Source organism: Odocoileus virginianus, chromosome 18 (assembly GCF_023699985.2).
Source record: "Odocoileus virginianus isolate 20LAN1187 ecotype Illinois chromosome 18, Ovbor_1.2, whole genome shotgun sequence".
NCBI classification, from domain to species: domain Eukaryota; kingdom Metazoa; phylum Chordata; class Mammalia; order Artiodactyla; family Cervidae; genus Odocoileus; species Odocoileus virginianus.
Genome location: NC_069691.1, coordinates 933,143 through 956,236, shown reverse-complemented (window position 1 = coordinate 956,236; position 23,094 = coordinate 933,143). Strand labels below are relative to the sequence as shown.

At 51.3% G+C, this 23,094-nt stretch overlaps 1 protein-coding gene across 1 annotated transcript; it reads right to left on the bottom strand.

Annotated features, from left to right (window-relative positions):
• Positions 1 to 849: 849 nt before the first annotated feature.
• On the bottom strand, positions 850 to 16,889 carry IGFBPL1 (insulin like growth factor binding protein like 1). The gene is made up of 5 exons (XM_070480231.1): positions 16,254 to 16,889; positions 6,801 to 6,910; positions 6,041 to 6,157; positions 3,644 to 3,801; positions 850 to 2,521 (listed from the first exon to the last, which is right to left on the bottom strand). Exons 1-4 carry the CDS (start codon positions 16,699 to 16,701, stop codon positions 3,652 to 3,654), a joined length of 825 nt encoding a protein of 274 aa, XP_070336332.1. The 5' UTR covers positions 16,702 to 16,889; the 3' UTR covers positions 850 to 2,521; positions 3,644 to 3,651.
• Between the last annotated feature and the right edge of the window lie 6,205 nt (positions 16,890 to 23,094).

The window sequence follows — 23,094 nt, the reverse complement described above, 5'->3', positions numbered from 1 at the left end:
AGAGGCAGCGAGAAAGTTCGGTCTGGCAGTGGATGATTAGTTAGGCCTTGTTAAGAATTGCAAGCAAGATGACCAGGCAGGACTGTAACCACAGCCCAGAAGTGAAAGGTAAGGAGGATTCTGATGAAAGCAGCTGATGTGGGAAAGCAGAAAAAAAAAAAAAAGGTATGATACATAAGGAATGATGGAGAAGTATCAGTGGGACATGGACCCACCTATAGCAGTTCCAAGCACACAGCCCACAAAGCCTGTCCCTGAAAACAGTCATTTTTGGAGTGCGGGGGTTACGTGACATCATCACATGTATCAGAATAGGGGAGAACACGAAGGCTCCGAGGGAGCCCTGCTTCTGAACAGCAACTCATGGCACATATCTGTTTAGTCTCGGAGAGGTCCTGGGCTCTCACAGTGGAAAAGTGATTAGGTAGGAACAGTCTTATTAATCTACGCTTTTGGTTTTGGTGGAGACTTCACACAGTGTAACATCATTACTTTTTGTACATCATTGCAATGCTGAACCCAGCCTCCTGCAGCCTTGATGCTCGGCTCTGTCACCCCAGGGCTCCATATCCAGCTCTCACCGGGCAAAGTTGAACCAATTTTGCTGAACGCGCTTATCAGCAAATGCATGATGCTGCTCTCCACAGCCACAGTTCCCTTTTCCTCTGACATAGTTTCACTAAGTGTCTTCCCAAGCCATCTCCCAATCACTCAGACCCCAGAGGAATTTACCACCGACTTGGACTCAGAGTCACTGTCACGGGGGGCGGCGCGGTGTGCTGCGTAGGGAGGGGACGTGAGCCGGTCCCCTAGAAGGCCCAGCCTCCAACAGACAGGCACAGCTTCCCATTTGTGATCAGTTTCAATGCTGACTTTATTCAAAGAAGGGGTCCCAATGTTTTAAAGTTTGAAAACCACTGACCTAGTTTCGCTCCCTTCTTATTCACATGAGGAAACTGAGGTCCAGAAAGTGAAGGGGTCTTGCTCAGAGTCACCCAGCAAGATAGGGACGCATTCCCAAATGGACCTCATGTTTCTGGAGTCCCGGGACAGTCCCCTGCTGTGTACGTTAGGGTGATGCCACCCCAACATTTCAGATGTGGAATAGCCAGGCTTTAAAGGAACAAAATGCATCTCAAAAAGATTCCAAAATGCAGTGCTCAAAGTGAGCGTCATGAGAGTGTTGGTTTAAAAGTTGAGACAGACCTTGAGGAGAATCCCTGAAACCCGTGGAACGGGCGGCATCTTCCTTCCCACAGTTACAAATTGTTCTGAGAAGTAGCACCATGGAGTGGAAAGGGTGCCAAAGAGGGCCAGGAGCCCTCAGCCCCAGTCCCTCTCAGAGGCTTTCAGACCTCAGGCAAGCACGGTACTCTCAGAGCTGGGTTTCTTCATCTGTAACGGGGGAGGGACATTAATAAGCATCCTACCTGCCATCCCAGAGATGGGAAGTGACCACAGACAGAGAAGTGTCATGAAATTTAACAACTAGCCACACGTGAGATCCAATTTTGATTTTAAAGTATTTTACTCGTCACCCAGGGGATCTATTTCTTTAGCCAGATATAAAATACTCTTCGTCTTTCTTTCTTAAGAAAAAAGCAAGCAAGTTTTGTTTCTGGGTGACCTCAGAACATCTCTAAGTAAAATATACTCTGCTAACTCTAATTCTACAGCCCAGAGAGAGCAGTTGACTCCTTTTTTTACAATCTGATGTCCAATAGCCAGGTTCCCACTGCCTGCTTGGTTAGAGAATGCTGGGCTTGTCAGTAAGTGGATATCTTAGTCCCCATGTACCCAGCCTCTGAGACTGGTTAAGTGTTCCATCTGGGACTAAACCTCTTTAAAATGGGAAAACAGCAGGAATAGATAAGTTATAGCCAGCTCTCCACACCCTCATGTGAAGCAGTGCATTTGTCTTTGAGGGAATATTATTTGTAAAAGAAGGCTAAGACTAGACTTCTCATACTTTTTCTGTAGGACCTTCCTACTCCAGGATGGCAGTGTTTGACAGGACATAGGTTACATACAGTCCAAATAGCACATTCACAGCTGAAGAGACCAAGGCCCAGAGAGGGAGGGATCTATCCAGATCACACAGCAAGTTAGAGGGCAGGCAGAGGACTGCAAGACGCTCCCCCTCCTCCTAAAACACACGCTGTCTGTCACAGAGCTCCACTAATCAACCACAGACAAATGAGGCAGTCACAGCTGACACACACTTCGGTCCAGCCCTGTAGAATTACATGGACTTACATGCGGCCTTCCCTTGGAGGGAGAAGCTAAAAAAGAATTCTCACAGAGCTGTTCATTTCAAAAGTATAAAAAGGCTACATGCAGTCTGTTTCCCCAACGTTTGTTTGCCCTGCTAAAAACTACATCTGCATACGAATCTAGTTTGCATCTAACGTTTAAAAACATACAAAAGGGGTCATCTACAAACAGTTTTTCTAATTCTTCACAAAGTGAAATGATCCATGACTTGACTTTTCCATCATCCTGTGATCAAGTTTCTAAGACCCTAGAAGAAAAGAGGGGAAAAAAAATTAGAGAAAAGAAGCCTGTTCTGTCATAGTCAACTACGTGTTAGATGGAAGGTGGGGGTAATGACCCTAACGTTAAATCTCTCCCCAACCAGGAGAGGTGCTGGTGGGAGCAGAGGTGCCTATGGGGATCCCAGAATTACATATAAGACCTATGGGTGGGCATTTCAGAGAGGCAGATTCCAGTGTAATATGAGGAAGAACTTTCAGTTACTGGAAAAACCCACAGATGGTTTTTTGGTGGTACAGAGCTGTGTCCCCGGCGTTATGCAAGCAAGAGCCGGAAAAAGTTATAGGAAATATGGGGAAAAAAATCCTGATACCTGACTTTCTGATACATATGTTTCTAGTTGTTGTTGTTGAGTCACTAAGCCTTATCCAACTCTGCGACCCCCACAGACTCGAGCCTGCAACCCCCTCCAGGCTCCTCTGTCCACGGGATTTCCCAGGCAAGAATACTGGAGTGGGCTGCCATCGCCCTCTCCAGGGGATCTTTCTGACCCAGAGATCAACCTGCATCTCCTGCATTGGTAGGCAGATTCCTTGCCGCAGAGTCATATACGTAACAATACACATATATAAAAAAGTATAAGTATCCGGAGGGCGACTTTAAGAGCCGTCTCCTGAGTTTCTGTTTGACGGTTTTACACCTTGCATTTTTCCTCCCTGTTTCTAGAAGCTGTACCTACTTGCAGAGCTACACGTAAGACCCATGAAGCTCAGACTGTCTCCTTTGTGCGTGTTTTCACATGGGTACCGTCACAGGGACCATGCCTGCTCTCTCAGCACCCTCACCGGGCTAATTTGGAGGAAATGTTCCATTCAGCCTCCGAAACGGGAAAAAAAAAATTAGTGGTCTCTTTCACCTGGACGCCCCTAACGTTCATAGCTCTTGATTTGGCACGCCAGTGGGAAGCCCAGCATGATATGTGTGTAGGACACACCAGTCTAGCTGCCAACTATAATATGTTCTGCTCTTGGTTTGCGTTCCTCTGTTTCCCTCAATTCAGTATTTTCCTTCTCATTTATTATGCATCTTATAACTCATCTCAGCCTCTTGTGACAGAGGTGTACAAGCTCAGACGACGTGAGACACGCACATGGCCCGTCACAGGCGGTCGTCTGGAGCTGGGAAGCGGGGTGCTCTGTGCTGACTCCGATCGACCACGGTCACGGTGCCATGTGACTGGGCCTCCCCGAGCGCGTTGGCTGAGTGGCACTGGTACAGCCCCTCGTCTTCCTTCCTCAGAGGGTTGATCTAGGAGTTAAACAGGCGAGTTTACACGGTCATCCACGACACAGCAAAATCACCTGCTTAGTTCATAACGATCCTGAACGCTTGCAGCTTTTTGGAATAAGACAGAGCTCACCCTCTTATTTCTCTTCTTGTCTTGGCTGCTGAGACAGTTCAACTTCCTTCTCAGTGCCCTCTGTATCCTGGCTCTCATTTTAATGTTTCCTGCATCCTGCCTTTTACTGACAGCAACCCGGTCCTTTTATTGAAGGTGACAGGTATAGATTCTAATGAAAATACATGTGCACTCAGTCGTGTCTGACTTGTGACCCCATAGACTGTAGCCCGCCAGGCTCCTCTGTCCATGGGATTCTCTGGGCAAGAACCCTGGAGTGGGTTGCCATTTCCTCCCCCAGGGGATCATCCAGACCTAGGGATCGAACCTGCGTCTTCAGCGTCTCCTGCATTGGCAGGGAGAGTCTTTCCCACTGAGCTACCTGGGAAGCCCCTTAAAGGAAAACACTGCAAATTTAAAAGAGCAAAACCACACTGACCGTGGAAGGCCCAAAGTGCTCCCAACGGAGGCAGCTTTACAAAACAATACCAGAGATAACCTCTCCCCTGCCTCTCCTTGTAACAAAGCGAGGCAGTATGTTAGATTTGAAAAAGTCAGGGACCCAGATGCATCCTGAGCCTACGAGCTGGGTGGAGAAGTTGCCAGACCTGGCAGAGATGGGGACGGAATCCGAAGGGCGCACTGGAGAGCCCATCCCACAGCCCTGCAGAGCAGATCCATGGCAGCGCCCATCTCACAGTCCTGCAGAGTGGATCCACGGCAGCACCCATCACACAGCCCTGCAGAGCGGATCCACGGCAGCGCCCTCCTTTCCTGCTTTCTCGCAGCAAAACAGCACCTCTCAACTGTGAGTCACTACAGACCGGGGAGGGTTGATGCGCTCTGTCTTATTTTGACCCCATCATGGCTGAAGGGGAGCATCGTTATCCTCACATTACAGGAGACTCACCAGTAAGTCACAGACTGTTAGGGTTGCCAGACATGGTCCAGTCCAAAGCCCCCTTTTTACAGCTGTGGACACTGGAGCTCAGAGAGGGAGAGTGACCCATATCCCATTACTCCATCGCCCTTTCAAACACAGGGCATTCCCTCTTCTCAGCCACATCACTGCACATGGCACAGAACCGCCCTGGAGGAGGATGGGAAGGTGCTGTCCACACACCCACCCCTTTCCCCCGCCCTTGCTACTCCTTTATCAGCCGTGTGGTCTTCGTCAAGTGTATTAGTTTTTTATGGCTCTGTTACAAATGACCACATGCTTACTGGCTTAAGACAACACAAATTTACTATGTACACGTCTTGAAGTCAGACGTCCAAGTGGGTCTCAGTGGGCTAAAGTCAAGGTATCAGCAGGGTTGCCTTGTTTCCAGAGGCCCTGAGAGAAGCATTCCAGAGGCTGCCTGCAGTCCTCAGCCTGTGAGTCCTTCCTGCATCCTCGAATCCAGCAATGGTAGTTCAGGTCTTCTGACACTGCCATCTCTGGCTCTCTCTCCTGCCTCTCTTTTCTACATTTAAAAGACTCCTGTGATTGTATCAGGCCCACCCAGATAGCTCAGGATAACTTTATTAAAGTCAGTTGATTAATAATCTTAATTCCATCTGCAACCTTATTCCCCTCTTGCCATATAACATATCCACCAGTTCCAGGGATTAGGACGTGGACATCTTTCTGAGGCCATATTCTGCCTAGCAGTGGGACCTCTTCTGCTCTCAGGCATTATACTACCTGCCCTGCTTTCCTCACAGTTACCGTAGAGCCCAGGCAGAAATGGACAAGAACATCTGAAAGGGGTAACATGTCACAGAAATATAAAAGGTGCTTTATAAGAGCCAGTCAATAACAGCCAGTGAAGTGAGAGTCACTCAGTGGTGTCCAACTCTTTGTGACCCCCTGGACTATACAGTCCATGGAATTCTCCAGGCCAGAATACTGGAGTGGGTAGCCTTTCCCTTCGCCAGGGGATCTTCCCAACCCAGGGATCGAGCCCAGGTCTCGCACATTGCAGGCAGATTCTTTACCAGCTGAGCCACGGGGAAGCCCAAGAACATTGGAGTGGGTAGCCTGCCCCTTCTCCAGCAGATCTTCGTGACCCAGGAACTGCACCAGGGTCTCCGGCATTGCAGGCGGATTCTCTACCAGCTGAGCTGTCAGGGAAGCCCATGAGTATCAACAAATGAGACGCTCACCAAAACCCAGGCGGTGGCCTCGTGGTCAGACGGGCCCCCTCGGACATGGACGGCTATGTTGACGTGGTCCCCAGGCAGGTCCTCCGTTGCCTGGGTGCCTGCAGGAGACCGTGTGACCTACAGAAGACAGAATAACCAGGCGTGACTTAGAAAAATCATTTCTGAATAAGGACCACCCCACAGACACCCTCGCTGTCTTCACCTTCGCGCTGACTTAAGGCTGAGACCCTAGTATCTCATTCCTACGAAACATCAGTTTCTTCTTAAGCCTGAGTAGATGTACAGAGAGCAGCCCCTGCTGGACAGCTGAGATACAGACATCACCAGCGCCAGGATTTCCCGGCCCTTCTCAGGGCTGCTGACATAAGGGAACACAGGCTGTACCCATCTCCACCGCTCAAAACCCGAGCTGCAGGAAGATCTAGCTTTAGGATAGGGTCGGGTCATCTTCCACCAGCCAAGTCTTTCTGAAACCCAGACCCAGTCCAGGAGGCTCTAACTTCATCTCAGCTGACACAGGCTAGATAAACAGCAGAACTTCCTGGACAGCTGAGTGGCAAAGAGCCACACCCCTTCTCTGGGGAGAGCTTTGGGGTAAAAGTTTTGAATCATAAATCTGGAGGCAGAGGAATGAAACATATTTTTCGTAATCCTTCAATTCACATAACAGATAAATACGCATACACTTAAAAACATTTATACCTTCCCCCAGCCAGACACACACACACACACATGCAGAGAAGTTCCTGGATATAAATACCTTCCTCCACGTGACAACTGGGGTGGGCACAGCCCTCACCTCACAGGACAGGTACACCTGTGCCCCGGTGACATTGTGAACACTCTGGGGTGGGCTGATGACCACAGGAGCTGGGAGAAAAAGACAAGGGAAGACAGGCTTGACCCTGGCCAAGCCCTTCACCTCTAAGATCCCCTGCCTGCACATAGCAGGTTGGGGCAGGTGAGACCTCCCCACACGGAAAGGATATACTCAGAGGCAAGGAATCCTAGAAGGGATTCTCCTGAGACCTGAAAGGATGCCTTCTTCTCCTCCTTCATTGCCTCCGTTCTACCAACAGGAAAACAGGGATCCAGAGAGGAAAGACGACGTCTGTCTGTCACACTCCCTCCCAGGGCCCCTCCCAGGACCCCAGCTGCCATCTGCTTTCAGCTCAGCTACTCGGCAGGGTGGCAGGCTCTGGGAGGGGCTGGTGTCTTCTAACAGATGGGCTTTTCTCCTTCCGCATGGAGGGCGTTCAGAGAATAATGCCGCAAAGCCCAGCTGCCCTCACCCCCTGCTGAGACCTCCTGCAGTTCAAGATGCTCATTTGCATATCACAGGCTCCACCATCCTCCCCATCCCCATCCTCAAGGGCAAAACTGCTGGCATGGATGCAGAGCCTCCCTGCTGCCGGAGAAAAGTAAATCAGGGAATTGGGCAACGTGGTGCTAGGCTGCCAGGACCTACTTCACAGAAAAGACAGAGGGTGTGGGCTTGCCGGGTGGGATGGGGAAGCACGTGGCATTTGAGTTAGACATTCTTTTTTAAATACTTATTTCATCATTTATTCGGGTCTTAGTAGTGGCACTGGATCTTCAGCTGCGGCATGTGGGATCAGTTCCCTGAAGAGGGATCAAACCCCCAGCGCCCTGCATTGGGAGAGTCACTGGACCACGAGGGGAGTCCTGAGTTAGATGTTCCTAGCCGACACTCCACGCTCGTTTGTCCTTCTCCCGGTGGCTAGCCCCCACTCTGCTTACTCTGCTTACTCTGGGCCTGAAAGAATTAAGCCCAGCTGCCTTGGGCTTCAGCCCCTCCACCTGGCCCTCAGCACGCTCGCCCGCCCTGCCTGCCTACCCTCTATTCGGGATGCACCGCAGCTGCCCATCCTGAGGGCGTGTCCTAGCCCAGTACCAGGGATCTGCCCACTCTGACCCGCGGAATCCCAGCCTGCCTCACAGGGCAGGTGCTCCAGCTGAGGCCCGCGTGGTCTCAGGGAGGTGCGATGTGGAGGCCGGGCCAAGAGGACGCTCTCTGCTCAGGTCTGCTGTCTTTAGATGGGGATGCATGTGTGCTAAGTGGCTTCAGTTGCGTCCGACTCTGCATTATTATGAATATTATGGACTGCAGCCTGCCAGGCTTCCCTGCCCACGGGATTCTCCAGCGAAGAACACTGGAGTGGGTTCCCATGCCCTCCTCCAGGGGCCTTTCTGAGATGAGGACAATACCCCCTGTGTCACAGGGCTGTTGAGCTGATTTTAGGACGTGCTGAGTGTGAAAGTGAGGGTTTAAGGTAACACAGCGTGCAAATGCGGGGCAGGGCAGGCCTGTCAAACCGATGACTCCGCAAAGAAACACACGACGAATAAGAGAGAAAACACATTCATCCCTGGCGTCACACTGCAGCGTCCACGACTCTTGGCACTTTTCCTGGTGACTCATGGGCATGCCCTCTGCCCTCCACAGGCCAGCCTTGGAGAAGGAAAGGGCCTTTGCCAGCCGAGGTGAGGCTGCAGTTAAAAAGGAGAACAAAGGGAGACAGACAGAAGGCTGGATGAAGAGCACGGAGGGAAAGAACGAAAGGGCGTAGAAAGGAGACAGGTCTGGACTCTCTAGACAGACTAGGAAGCAGACCCTGTCAAACTGATGCCGAGAGATCTCTGGGAAATTGTCTTAGAGCTTCTTGTTTCAAACTGGAGAGGCCAAACTCCCCAAAGCATGTGCCTGACGGTCTGTGATGGACTCATCTAGCCTCCACTTGCATGCCCCCAGTGATGGAGAGCTCACTACTGATAAAGCCAGCCCCTTCTATCCTTGACTCTTCTGATAAGAAAGGGTGTCCTCACTTGGAGTTAAGACCTGCATCCTGTAACTCCCGCCTACTGATCCCAGGGCTGCCAGGAGCCCTATAGAGCCCTGGTCACCTTAAGTGGCCTCCAGTAAGATGAATACAAACCCTGCTCTCCTCACCCCAGGCTGCTTTCTACCCCCACAGCCTGATCAGCTCACTCCTTCAGCTGTGACCAACTGATGCTCTCTAAGCACCACACCTCTACCCACAACCCCAAGTGTAGCCAGTCCCCCGAATAAACCAAGGTTCCAGGCTTCTAACATCACCCGACACGCCCCAGCCACCTTCCAACCACCACAAAGAACCACAGCACCCCTGCTCTATGGCAGAGCCCCATCTGCAATGGACAACAAAGAGAGTCTAATTTATTCACATCCTCCTGCCAGCATCGCCTCCCCCGGAGCCCAAACCAGTCCTCAAATGGCTCGCTGTGGGAACAATCAGAACTGCATCTTATTCTAAAGCCCTCAATAGATTCCAAAGGGACACTCAATCAACATGTTTTACTTCCGTTCATGTAGAGCCATAAATTTTAAATGAGATTTCATCAGTCCCTTTCAAGCCTAAATGAATAAGCCAGTAAATCACATTTCATCTCTCTCTCTCCTTGCATTTCCCTGTTTTTCCATAACTACAGTTAAAGACCGTCTTGGAAATACTGCCTTTGCCACTAGTTTCAAGCCAGAAAACAGCATTTCTTTTCCAAAAGAGCCCACTGCTTTTGGCAATAAAGTGACATTCAAGCTTTGATTTATTTTTAAATGTATACACAGTACATTCATTCTTTCTAGTGTACATTTCTAAGTTTTGACAAATGCATACACCGTGTAACATTACCATAACTCAAGATATAGCAGTGTTCAGTTATTTCAAAAAATTTCCTCCTGTAGCTTAATCTAGTTTTAATTTAAACATATCTGACTTTAAATTTAGAGGTTTTTATCTATAGTAGCTCTTTAAAATCATCCGTCATTATCATGATAGTGTGTGTGTGTATGCAGTTGTGGCCAGCTCTTTGTGACCCCATGATTGTAGCCCACCAGGCTCCTCTGTCCATGGGATTTTCCTGCAAGAATACTGGAGTGGGTTGCCGTTTCCTGCTCCAGGGGATCTTCACAACCCAGGGATCGAACCTGTGTCTCCTGCATTGCAGGAGAATTCTTTACCACTGAGCCACCTGGGAATCCCATCATGACAGTAATAATGCCACCCTTCCGCTTACTGGGTTAAGCCATTTGATCCTTCCAGCAACCTCCCCAGCTGCCATCTGAGGAAGCTAGCCAGGGTTACCGGCCTCACATAGCAGGGTGAGACTGTGAGCCCGGGGGCTCCGTCCCATAACATCCTGCCTTCTCCTGAGATGACACTTCCATGTCCGACACCCTCTCATCTTCACACCAGGCGTGGGAAGTAGGTGCTTTCAGCCCCACTTAACAGATAAGAAATCCAAGGCTCAGAAAGAGGAAGCACCTGGGATGTAAACCTAGGCACTCTGATTCCATTGATCCCACATGAATTTTAAAGGTGAAATGTGTCAGCCGCACGGACTTCATCCCAGAATGAGTTCCTACGGTATTGTGTCGGGGGCCCCCAAGACAAGTCCCAGGATCAACGACCTGCTCCAAGGACTCACGGGACTGGGCAGAGTTTATTCACAGTGGGATTTATTACAAGAGAGGAGACCCAGCAAACCAGCAGAGGGAAAAGAGACTCACGGAGCAGAGACTCAGGAAACCAGGAGCGTGCTTCCAGGAGCCTCTCCCAGCGGAGTCACAGAGGACGAGGCACCTACCTCTCCAGCACAGCCTGTGACAACACGTACGACGGCCTCTCCCAAGGGGGCTCACTAGACCTCGGTGCTGAGGGCTTTTCCTGGGAGCCGGACCCCAGGTACCCTCTGCCTGCTACAAACCAGAACTCCAGACTCCCGGAAGGAAAGCAGGCGTGCAGCATAAACCACGCCATGCAGCTCACATCCAGTGAGCGACTCTTCTCGATTCCGGAGACGGAGGCACGCCTCTGCACATCCAAATTCCCAGCGGGCCTTTCCAAGGGATAACAGTCTCAGGCCTACCACGTTCACTCTTCCCTGCACAGAAGTGAAACGCTCCCGACATCACCCCAGGCAGCAGCTCTTGTGAAGACGCCAGTAAGTGGGTGGTGTGTCCGTGATCGGGGCAGGATGCGCCCAGTCTTACTGCTCCCAGGGCTCACTGAAGTGTGGCACTGGGGCCCTGCAGCTCGTGACCACCCTGGGAACTCCGGCTCAGTCCTGTCTCGCCCACACTCCAGCTTCCTCTTTAAAACGGGCCCAGGAGGCCACTCTCCCCCACTGCCCTCCGCATGGGCTCCTGTGAGGACAGTCACGAGAACTCCAGATGCACGGAGGGACCCGCAGACCCCACAGGGCCTGCTGCCCCAAGGCTAGTCTGCGAAGATGCTGAGACCCTCTACCGGCCTCTGGGGAGTGCGCTATCCGTGGGCCCTTCCCCGGAGGCTCCAGAGGCCGTGGCCCGCAGCCCGCTCTCTGGAGAGCCCAGGGGACGGCCTCGCACCTCACCGCCGCCTGAGCCGCCACCCTCCGGGAGGAGCCGGGGCTCTCCTCTCCGCCGGCCTTTGGCAAGAGTCACGTGGCTTTCTGGAGCGAGGATGGTGCCTGCTCAGCCCCGCCTGGGAATCTGCTGGTTTTGTCTCCCTAGCTCTTCCGTGCTAAACACTTGCTTCCTTCTGCTCGCATCATCTACGGCCCTGGAAATGCTGGGATGGCACAAACGCGTCCATCAGGGCACAGAATAGTCCGCCAGGCGTGCACCCTCAGAGGCAGCACAGAGGGCGGGCAAGACAGTACTGTGCGTGGGTGCTCAGTCGCTGGAGTCGTGTCCGAGTCTTTGCGACCCTGCGAACTGCAGCCCACCGGGCTCCTCTGTCCACGGGAATCTCTAGGCAAGAATACTGGAGTGGGTTGCCATGCCCTCCTCTGGGGGATCTTCCCAAACTGGGGCTCGAACTTGCATCTGCCTGCGTTTCCTGCATTGTAGGTGGATTCTTTACACTCTGAGCCACCCGGGAAGCCCAAACACTACCAAGGGAAACTCAACATGCCTGGGGGTCTGGCCGCCAACCACTGGGCAACTGCTAACAATGTTCTTATCTGCAAATGAGGATAAAATGACCCCACATCCTCCGGGGTGAAGGGAAAGAATGGATGTGACTGTGTTGTTGACCTTGTGGATCTATAGAGATGAAAGGGGTCGATATTATTACTGTAGTGTGTGGGGAGCTGTGCCCCCACCCCGTGGGCTGAGAATGTCCTTGATGGCTGGAATAAAAGATCTTCCCTAATGCCTCCAAGATTTGTCTCAAGTTAATGGCATTTGGGAAGGAAAGAATATCAAAAGCCACCTCCCAGGAACCCATCTGCTCATATGGAGAAGCACACAACCAAAGGGTTTAATAATCAGTGCCCTGAACAGCCCTGATAATTTATGCTAATAGTCGCATTACATGTAGAACCAGACACAGCTTAATCCGGCTCCCTGCAGCGTGCGCCTCAAGCCCCCTCCCTCGGCATGAAAGGCTTTTGAGCACGAGGCGCCCCTTCTTTGTCCCTCTCACAAAGTGGTGTTCGCTGCATCTCCTGGTTACCTGGTAACACAGGCCTTGCACAGACTGAGATTTCTAAGTGGAGCTGGAATTTCAACCAAAGCGAATTTTCTAAGATTTAGGATCTCAATAGCTCACTGATGCTTCAGGGGCTTGGCTGGCATGGTACCCCGTTCGTATCTAATGCAGCACTCAAAACACGACCTCAACCTGCCGTCTGCAGGATCCCAGCCTCCTCCCAGCGCGAGCAAACGACCAGGGCACATGGGACAAAGCAGCTTGTTAAAGCAATGATAACAAAGCACTAACGCCACCACAGCTTTCCGGTGAGAAACGGAACCAATCCCTCAGTAGAATGAAGGTTCGCTCCGCAGCACGGCACGCCAGTCCTGCAACGAGCCTGCCCCAGGCAGCTCTGGGTCTCATCTCCTCCGCCAACCAGCCCACTGGGTACTGCCTATGGGTCCACTGTTCACACTTGCCCCAGGAGCTCCTACCTCCTTGCCGTGGTTTATGCGGTGCCTCTCTGCCCCCGCTTCTCAGCCCAGGAATTTTCTACCTACCTTCCAAGCTCCACTCAGCTGCTTCCCCTTGTGTGAAGCTATCCCTGATCCTCTGAAGAGCCATCACCAGGTGCTGAAACAGAGGCCCCAGCAGCAAGCCTTGGAGGGGAAAAGGAAGGTGGATTCAGGCTGAGAAACTCTAAAGATTCAAAGGTTTGCAGCACCTTCCTGATCGAGTTGCCAACAGGTTATAGATACATGACTCCATCTGAAAAGAGTCAGGACCTGGAGCCCCACCTCGGCCGGCAACCAGTCATGTGACTCCAGGAAGCTCTCCTCTACTGGCCTGAGTTTGTCCTTCTATTAAATGGGAGTGAGACCTGGCCAGGGTAGTCGTAAAAAAAAATCAAAAAAGCAGATGGAATGCAAAAGCGACTTCCAATAGCCAAAAATTATTTTTATGTTGGAACCTTCAATACATGTCTTCAATACATGTATGTTGAGTGAGTCTTCAATACATGTATGTTGATCACAGGATTACTCTCATAATTCGAATTTGGGGGGCATTTCAGAGCACAGGAGGAAAGGTCAGAATTTGAGCCTGAAATCACTTCCCAATGCCCCTCAGAGGTATTTGGGTATGAACACTTCCCACACTGCGAAACCTAACATTTACGGAGGCTTCATCCCCTTAGCGTCGGGTGCTGGCTTGTTTTATCGCCAATCCTGAAGCAGAACAGCTGCTGCTCTGACTCGATCTGTTTCCGTCAAGCAGCGAGGTCCCCAGGGACATTGTTAAAAAGTGCTCCCACCGTGTTGTCTGAATAAAGGATGGCTTGAGGGCAGCATGGAATGAGGTGCCATTTTCCCTAGCTGAAAAGATCCCCGGTCCACACCTTCCTGCTCCACCAGCACACAAGAGCAGTGGCCGCACAAACACGTCAGGACAGAAGGCGATGGGACGACAGTGCTGGGGTCTGGGGAGTGGCCAATGACACAATCGCTGGTAGGGAAGGAAAGCTAAATTGTGGGGAGGTCTGATGCCTGTCATTCCTGGGATCGTTAAAAGCAGCTTCTGAATTACTTGTGTTTGGCTCCATAAACACCCCAGGGCCTGTGCCTGGGGTGGGCTCAGAGCCCACAGATCAGAGTGAAGGGGCTGTCACATTTACTTGTCATGTGGTAATTTTCAAAGAATTAGGGGTACAAGACCTCCATCTGCCCACACTCTGGTAACCATGGCAACCGCCACCTGCCTGACTTAACACTATCAAGTCCTACCCTGAAACGGCGCTGAACAGGGTGCTGGGGACCTGGAAGCCAGCCCGGTCTTACTGGTCACCCTGGATGAGACCCCTGCCCCAAGGGTCTCCGTCTCCGTGTAATAGCAGATCGGGTCTGAGTGCCTTCAAGGCAGCTCTCCCTCAGAAGCAGAGTACCAGTCCAGGGAGGAATCACTTGAGAGCATCAGCAGCGAGTTGGTCTGGAGACCTGGTCAGCATTTCTCACGCCTCCTGCATGTGGACTGAAAATGTTACCTGTCTGGAAACAAAGAGACTTGCCTCAGCAGAATTAACTGCTGAGCAAAGTAGATTGCAAAAATAGATGGCAGAAAGCAGAAGGAAGGAGACAGGGCTGTTTCAATGACACGGGCAGAAACGTAGGTTCAAAGTGGAGGGACCTCAACAGCGACTCCCCAGGGGCTGACACGGCCCCTGGAGGGACCAGCCCAAAGCCGCAGCCAGCTCTCTCCTCCACCGGAAGCCCCAGAGAGGAACAGCCAGCAGTGACTTGCCTGAGCTCTTGGGGCTGTCTCAGACCCCTCAGTGGGCAGCACATTATTTCCAAGTTTCCAGAGACAGGGGCCTTCTTGCCTCATCTCCAACAACCCATTGGGTCTCCTGGACTTGAGGGCATCTAACTGGGATTCTTGGTGAAAGATAATATTTACTAGAAATTTCCAAAGGCCAACCCCCCACCCCAAGGCTTCCTTGTTGCGGCTGAAGTCATCGCACTGAATGAAGCATTCAGGCCTGCTCTTGGATCTCCAGTCCCAGGCCAGAACCCCAGAGCTGGGCCTCCTTGGGGCTCCCCTGGCACAAGCTCACCTATACTCTCCACTTGCCCCTCCAGGCCACCTAGACAACGGGCATTTCTCCAAAATCTAATGGCCCAGCAGGGTGCTTGACTGGGCATCCCTTACTAATATTTTGGCTTATTTCTGTTTGGTTTCAAAACATTACATGTAGAAAGTGAGCAAATATGGCACCCAGAGATGGCTTTATTGTGATGTTAATGAAGCTTGTGTTTTTAGGTCCCAAGCAATTAATCATTTTCTATTACATCACTTAAAGTGAAGTGAAAGTGAAAGTTGCTCAGTGTTGTCTGACTCTGCGGCCCCAGGGACTCTATGGTACATGGGATTCTCCAGGCAAGAATACTGGAGTGGGTAGCCGTTCCCTTCTCCAGGGGAATCTTCCCACCCCAGGGATCAAACCCGAGTCTCCCACTTTGCGGGCAGATTCTTTACCCTCTGAGCCACCAGGGAAGCCCTTACTTAAAGTGGGACCCTCCAAATTCTATAAACTTCAGTCTTATAAAACCTGGGGTCTGCCTCTGATGGCACCAGTCTCTTCGGAGCTTAGGTCTCTCAAGGTTTTACCTGTCCTGGGTGAGAGCTTCCTCAAGATTCCCCGCAGGGCTGGACTCCTCTCACTGAACCCCGGTGCCCTGATCCCCAGACTCCGGAATCCCAATCTGCAGCTCCAGCTCCTCCTCCTCCAGCATCTCCATCTGCTCTCCCTCTGCATTCAAACAACCCACCCCCGTCCAAGGTGGGACCCCAAAGAGCTGGACCCAGTGGGGACACCCTGCTTCCCACACTCTGTCTTCAGGAGGCAAATATGCCAGACCTGCAAACAACTGAATCAGTAAGGACTTAAGTACCAAAAGGGGCAGTAGGCTCCCCAAAATTACGACCAGCTCGGTGACTGGTGACTCCAACGGCTTGGTAAGAGAGGGTACAGGATGTGGATTCCTGCCCCCCCCCCCCCCCGCCCCACACACCCTCACCCCCGTCTCCTTGAGTAACTGGCCAGATGAGAAAACTGGCCCCATAGGGGAAACTGAGGCCTGGGCAGAGCTGTCCATCGGTGTGCAGCAGGAGATCCTTCACCCCACGCCCCAGAGGGTCAGGGTCCCTCTTTTTCACAGCCCCCCCCCACCCCAGGACCGCGGGGCAGAAGTTAGACTTACCAAATTCGCAGGGGCCGTCGCGCGCCTTGTGCAGGTGGCCAGGGAGCGCGCGGGGCGCCTGGCGGGCGCGCAGGCGCAGCGCGCAAACGCTGGGGTAGGACCGGCCGTCGGAGCCGCAGACCGAGCCGCGCTGCGCGCACACGCAGAGCCCGGTGCCCTCGGGCGCGGCCCCCGCGGCGCGGCTCGCACACACGAGCCCTGGGCCGCAGCGCGCGCCGGCCCGGCCCCCGCAGCTCGCGCCCTCGGCGCCCAGGCAGCGCGCGCAGCAGCCGCACTCGTCGCGCGCCACGATGCCCGGCACGGGGCAGCGCTCGGGCGCGGGGCAGCGCTCTGGTCGGCACGGACCGCACTCCGGGCTTCGTCCGCCTGCGCTGCGGAGCCCGCGGCCCGCGGCCGGCGGCGGCTGCAGCACAAGCAGTAGCAGGACGAGCCCGGGTGAGCGTGGCATGGTCCGGACGGCGCTGGTGCCTCTGCTTCGCGCTTCGCTCTGCGCGCGCTGCGCCGCCACCCCGCCCGCCCCGCCACCGCTGATTGGCCGGGCCTGCACCGCGGGCGCCCGCGGTCGGCTGCCCGGCTGAGTCTAGCGCAGCGGGGTGGGCTGCTGGCCTGGCCTGGGCTCTGCGATGGAGGGATGTTCTGAGATCCGCCCTTCCGCAACCAGCGGGCTCTTGGAGATCCCGTAGGGGCGGGAACTTGCCCAAGGTCGCTCTAGTAGAGCAAGGATTGGATATACAATCTCAGGATCCAAGGCTGGCTCCTAGTACTGTGCCCCTTAATCCAGAAGGAAGCTCTCTTTTATTTTACTTTGCATTTCGTAGTTTCCTAAATTTATTTTTTAAAAAGGAATATTTGGCTTAAAATGTCAAAGTTAACAAGTGAATGTAACTATGAAAAGAGGACCTCCCTTTCGCCTGATATCCCAATGCTCCAACCTGGTGTCAAGAGGCCATACCTTTTATCAGGTTCTTGAGTCTCTTTCCAGGAATTTTGATCTTTATAGAAGTACGTATGATTGCATAGCCGCTCCCTTTAAATACACGCCCAGACACACACGAATACCCTACACATTGCTTTGTGCTTGGTTTTTCTACCCACAGTTATTTCCCGTAGTTACCCTGCCTCTTACCATCTCTGAAATCAACCTCTGCACAACCAGTGGAGTGGAGTTTTATTGGCTCATTTACCGCCTTGATGCTGCATAAAGGCTTCGCAGGTGGCACAGTGGTAAAGAATCCACCTGCCGATGCAGGAGCTGCGAGACAGGGCTTCAATCCCTGGGTGCGGCAGATCCCCGGGGGGAGGAAAGCACAACCCCTTCCAGTATTCTTGCGTGGAAAATTCTGTGGACAGAGGAGCCTGGTGGGCTACAGTCCGTGGGGTCCCAAAGAGTCGGACATGATTGAGCACGCAGCCTACATAAAGGCATGGTGCATCTCACAGTCAACAGTGACTGGTTGTGATCAGATGGTGATACATTTTGGATTGTCCTTGGGCTTTTCAACTTTGCAGAGTGTTAAATGCAGAAAACTGAAGTTATTTAACCAGTTGTTTTCAGTACTTCTGTTACTATAAATAATGCTTTGATGTCCTGGAGCACGTGTCAGTGTATCTGAGGCTTAGTGGGGGTATGCGTGTTGGAAAAATGCAGTGGAACAGGTTCTTTCTGTCAGCTATTGTGTTATTCCTGTGGCCCTGCACTTACTCAGGGTCAGACTCTGCACCATATCCATGGCCCAGTCCTGGCAGGGGTGCCAAACAAGAGACCCAAGAGAGTCTTTATTGCTGGAGTTTGTCGTGTGGCCACATGAGGACACTGGATGGAAGGAAGGACTTGCTGACCAGGCTTTATTAGTGGCTTTTCATGCCTTCACCCCCTAAGCCTCATTGTCTCTAGGAATCCTACTAAAAGGCGACTCACTCTATTACAATAGGAAAAACTGTGGATCTTGTGTTCGAAAGCCAGTTTGAATCACTGTAGAAGAAAGCCATGGTCTCTTACCCAGATTCAGATTTCATCTAGATGTGGAGCTGCTAGTTGGAAGAGGAGGCCATGCCCTCTTGAAGGATTCTGTAGAAATTCTATAAATCTTCCTCTAAGCCCTTCCAGAGGAACCTGTGATCACTTACTAGAGTGGTCCGCTGTTGCCCAGTCCAAGTGGGGGCTTGCGGCAGTCAGGGCCCATGTTCCAATCACAGTGAACCCACCTGTGGTTACTTCTCCAGGTCCTGAACAACTAGATGCACTTGGCAACTGGCAGAAGAACCTCTGCATCAGTTCTGTGAACACAGAATAAGTGCTGTTGTTCGAGGTAGGAAGCCCCTGGAACTTTCCTTTTCTGCCAAGAGAGTAAACCAGCTCCCTCGGTTTCCTTATAAATAATTGAAAGAGAAGTCACCTTGCCAAAGGGAGACTAAAAAAAAATTCGTTTTTAGACGATGACACAGCCTAGTCTCACATGAGGCAAGTGTTGGCTTCTTTTAACAAGCCTTTGGCCCTGCTCCTTTCAAAGTAATAATGTGCCTTTATTGTGCTAAGGAGCACTTGGTCCCTTCCTGAACCAGGGTCAACAGAAAAATAAGATTTTTCTCTTAAATGAATCCTCTGTTGGGAAGGAGTTTCTCTATTCATCTCGCTACAGCACATCCCTAATTCATAGATTCACTGCTTCATTGTTCATTCAGCAAGCTCTCAGAGGACCTAGCCCTGCCCTCCAGGCCTATGCAGGACTCAGAGGGGCTGGGGGATAGATGAGCAAGCCAGTACTTAAGAAGGCAGGCAAAGAGGAAGCAATTTCAGTGTGATAAATGCTGCTACAGAAACAAACTTGGGGGGAAAGGAATCAAGGAGGCTTTCTGGAAAAGGTGCTTTGTGAACTGGGTCTTTTTAAAATATATACACAATTTTTAAAGGTCACACTCCGTTTATAATTATTACAAAATGTTGGCCATATTCACTGTGCTGTGCAATGTATCTTTGGGGCTTATTTTATACCTAATAGTTTGTATCTGTCTCCCCCTCTGTATTGCCCCTGCTCCCTTCCTTCTCCCCACTGTAACCACTGGTTTGTTTTCTTTATCTGTCTGCTTCTTTTTTGTTATATCCACTAATTTGTTGTAATTTTCAGGTTCCACATATAAGTGATATCATACGGTATTTGTCTTTCTATGCCTGACTCATTTCACTTAGCACAATGCTCTCCAAGTTCATCCATGTTGTTTCAGATGGCAGAACTTTGTCCTTTTAATGGTTGCATAATATTCTATCACACACACATGTAAGTATATGTGTGCATGTGTGCCAAATCATTTCAGTCATGTCCGACTCTATGCAACCCTATGGACTGCAGCCCGCCAGACTCCTCTGTCCATGGGATTCTCCAGGCCAGAATACTGGAATGGATTGCCATGCCCTCCTCCAGGGAATCTTCCCAACCCAGGGATGCAACCTGAGGCTCTTAAGTCTCCTGCATTGGCAGGCAGGTTCTTTACCGCTAGTGCCACCTGGGAAGCCTATATATATACATACATATACTTCTGTATACTGTATACTGTCTACACACACACATCTTTATACTACTTCTTCCTTATCCTTATCCTTCCTTATCCATTTATCTGTTGATGGACACAAGTTGCTTCCTTGCCTTGGCAACTGTAAACAGAGCTTCTGTGAATATTGGGGTGGCTGTATCTTTTTGAATTAGTGCTTTGGGGGTTTTGATATATTCCCAGGAGTGGAATTGCTGGGTCCTAGTGTAGTTCTAGTTTTAGTTTTTTGAGAAAACTCCATGTTGTTTTCCACAGTGGCTGTACCAAGTCACTCTCTCACCAACAGTGCATAAGGGTTTCCCTTTGTCCACACCCTCACCAGCGCCCATCTGAGTCTTGAAGAACCAGCAGGTGCTGCCCGGTAGGACAGTGAAGAGGAGGCCTGGTGTGTCTGAAGGCGTGAGGATCAGAGAGAGCAAGGCAGAGCGGGGAGCAGAAGAGAGCTGAGTGGGGTGGAGGACGGGTGCGGCTGCTGAGGGCGGAGGCTGGGAGGGCAGTGACGGCCGGGGCACCAGCCCTGCCCAGCCCGGTGAGAAGCCTGGAAACGCCGTGGCTCAGGCCTGCGTGGCTGGCTGAGATGGACACTTTACAGGTGGAGGGGAGCGCACAGCACGTACCTGCTGAGCAGTCAGAGGTGAGTCCTCCAGGAGAGTCCTTCCAGGCTGTTTTCCCTTTAGCATCTCCCAGGGCTGCAACCAACATGCAAGGTTTGTCTAGCAGCCACCTGTGCAGATTGCCATCTTGTGGACAATTCAGGGATTACAGACCTAGAAATGTTCCTCATTCGTTAGTTCAGTATATAGGATTACCTAAAACCGAGAACTTCCAGATGTTCAAGCTGGTTTTAGAAAAGGCAGAGGGACCAGAGATCAAATTGCCAATATCCGCTGGAACATCGAGAAAGCAAGAGAGTTCCAGAAAAACATCTATTTCTGCTTTATTGACTATGCCAAAGCCTTTGACTGTGTGGATCACAGTAAACTGTGGAAAATTCTGAAAGAGATGGGAATACCAGACCACCTGACCTGCCTCTTGAGAAACCTGTATGCAGGTCAGGAAGCAACGGTTAGAACTGGACATGGAACAACAGACTGGTTCTAAATAGGAAAAGGAGTACGTCAAGGCTGTATATTGTCACCCTGCTTATTCAGCTTATATGCAGAGTACATCATGAGAAACACTGGGCTGGAGGAAGCACAAGCTGGAATCAAGATTGCCGGGAGAAATATCAATAACCTCAGATATGCAGATGACACCACCCTTATGGCAGAAAGTGAAGAGGAACTAAAAAGCCTCTTGATGAAAGTGAAAGAGGAGAGTGAAAAAGTTGGCTTAAAGCTTAACATTCAGAAAACTAAGATCATGGCATCTGGTCCCATCACTTCATGGGAAATAGATGGGGAGACAGTGGAAACAGTGGCTGACTTTATTTTTGGGGGCTCCAAAATCACTGCGGATGTGGAATGCAGCCATGAAATTAAAAGACGCTTACTCCTTGGAAGGAAAGTTATGACCAACCTAGACAGCATATTAAAAAGCAGAGACATTACTTGGCCAACAAAGGTCAAGACTATGATTTTTCCAATAGTCATGTATGGAAGTGAGAGTTGGACTGTGAAGAAAGCTGAGCACCAGAAAATTGATGCTTTTGAACTGTGGTGTTGGAGAAGACTCTTGAGAGTCCCTTGGACTGCAGGGAGATCCAACCAATCCATCCTAAAGGAGATCAGTCCTGAATATTCATTGGAACGACTGATGTTGAAGCTGAACCTGCAATACTTTGTCCACCTCATGGAAGAGTTGACTCATTGGAAAAGACCCTGATGCTGGGAGGGATTAGGGGCAGGAGGAGAAGGGGGCGACTGCCGGAGCCTGCCGGCAAATGAACTGGTCGAGAATGCAATTACCAGAGTACCTAAGAAAAATAAGACTCAGAAAGACTTAGAAAGATGGGGTTGAGAGGGACAGAGTCAGCTTGCGTCTGACTCTGCCAACTTTATTGAAGAATACCACACCTATATATATGCTAACAGGAGTTACTAATAGATTAAAGGTTTGCATATGTGCAGAGCTACAGGCACAGATGTTTTAAATTCCTCCACTTAAGATCAGTAAAGCATTACCCTAGCGCTCAACATGATTAAGATCAATAGAACATTAACTAGATAGATAACAGGCTTCAATCATGACGAGTTTATCAGCACCAGGAAAACAGGTGAAAGATCGCTACAGCAATTTCCTTGAGGGAGGTGAGAAAGGCCAACCTGTGCTTTAATAAATCAGGGGGGGCGGGACAGAGAGGGACCTCTTGATCTCTCTCAGAGCCAAGAAGGAGCCTGAGCAGTCAGGCTGGCTCCCCGCAGGCGACAGAGGATGAGATGGCTGGATGGCATCACCGACTCGATGGACATGAGTTTGAGTAAACTCCGGGAGTTGGTGATGGACAGGGAGGTCTGGCGTGCTGCGATTCATGGGGTCTCAAAGAGTCAGACACGACTGAGTGACTGAACTGAACTGAATAGTTCAAATGTGGAGAAGGCAGTGGCACCCCACTCCAGTATTCTTGCCTGGAGAATCCCATGGACGGAGGAGCCTGGTAGGCTGCAGTCCATGGGGTCGCTAAGAGTAGGACACGATTGAGCGACTTCACTTTCACTTCTCACTTTCATGCATTGGAGAAGGAAATGGCCACCCGCTCCAGTGTTCTTGCCTGGAGAATCCCAGGGACGGGGGAGTCTGGTGGGCTGCCGTCTGTGGAGTCGCACAGAGTCAGACACGACTGAAGCGACTTAGCAGCAGCAGCAGCAATAATTCAAATGAGCCAGAATGCTGGGATAAGGTGCCTTTGGTTTGGAGGAGAGAGCAGAAATAAGTGCAGATGATCACCAAGTGCTCTGATATGTGAGTCTGCCTGAAGCAGTAGGGTCAGTGAGTTGATCAGAGAAAGTGTCACAGAGGTGACTCCTGAGCTGGGTCAGGTAGGAAACAAGGGTCTTTAGAGACCACCTCTAGTATCCTCACTTTACAGAGAGGGTGACTGCAGCCCAGGGTAGGAAAGGCCTTGCTCAAAGTCACAGCGTCTTTCGGGTGGGCGTTCCAGGCCAGGTCCCCTTCCCGGCGCATGGTTGGCCTCCGATGAGAATGAGCCGCCCGCCCTGGGGTCTGATCTACTGCTCCTTCCTGGGCCTGGGAGGTCCCAGCCCAGCGGTGTGTCCAGCCTGCCTCCTGCTGCAGCAGTCGCTTCCCTCTTTGTCTGCCCTCCACCTGTGATCACCAGCAAAGCGCTGACACCCTC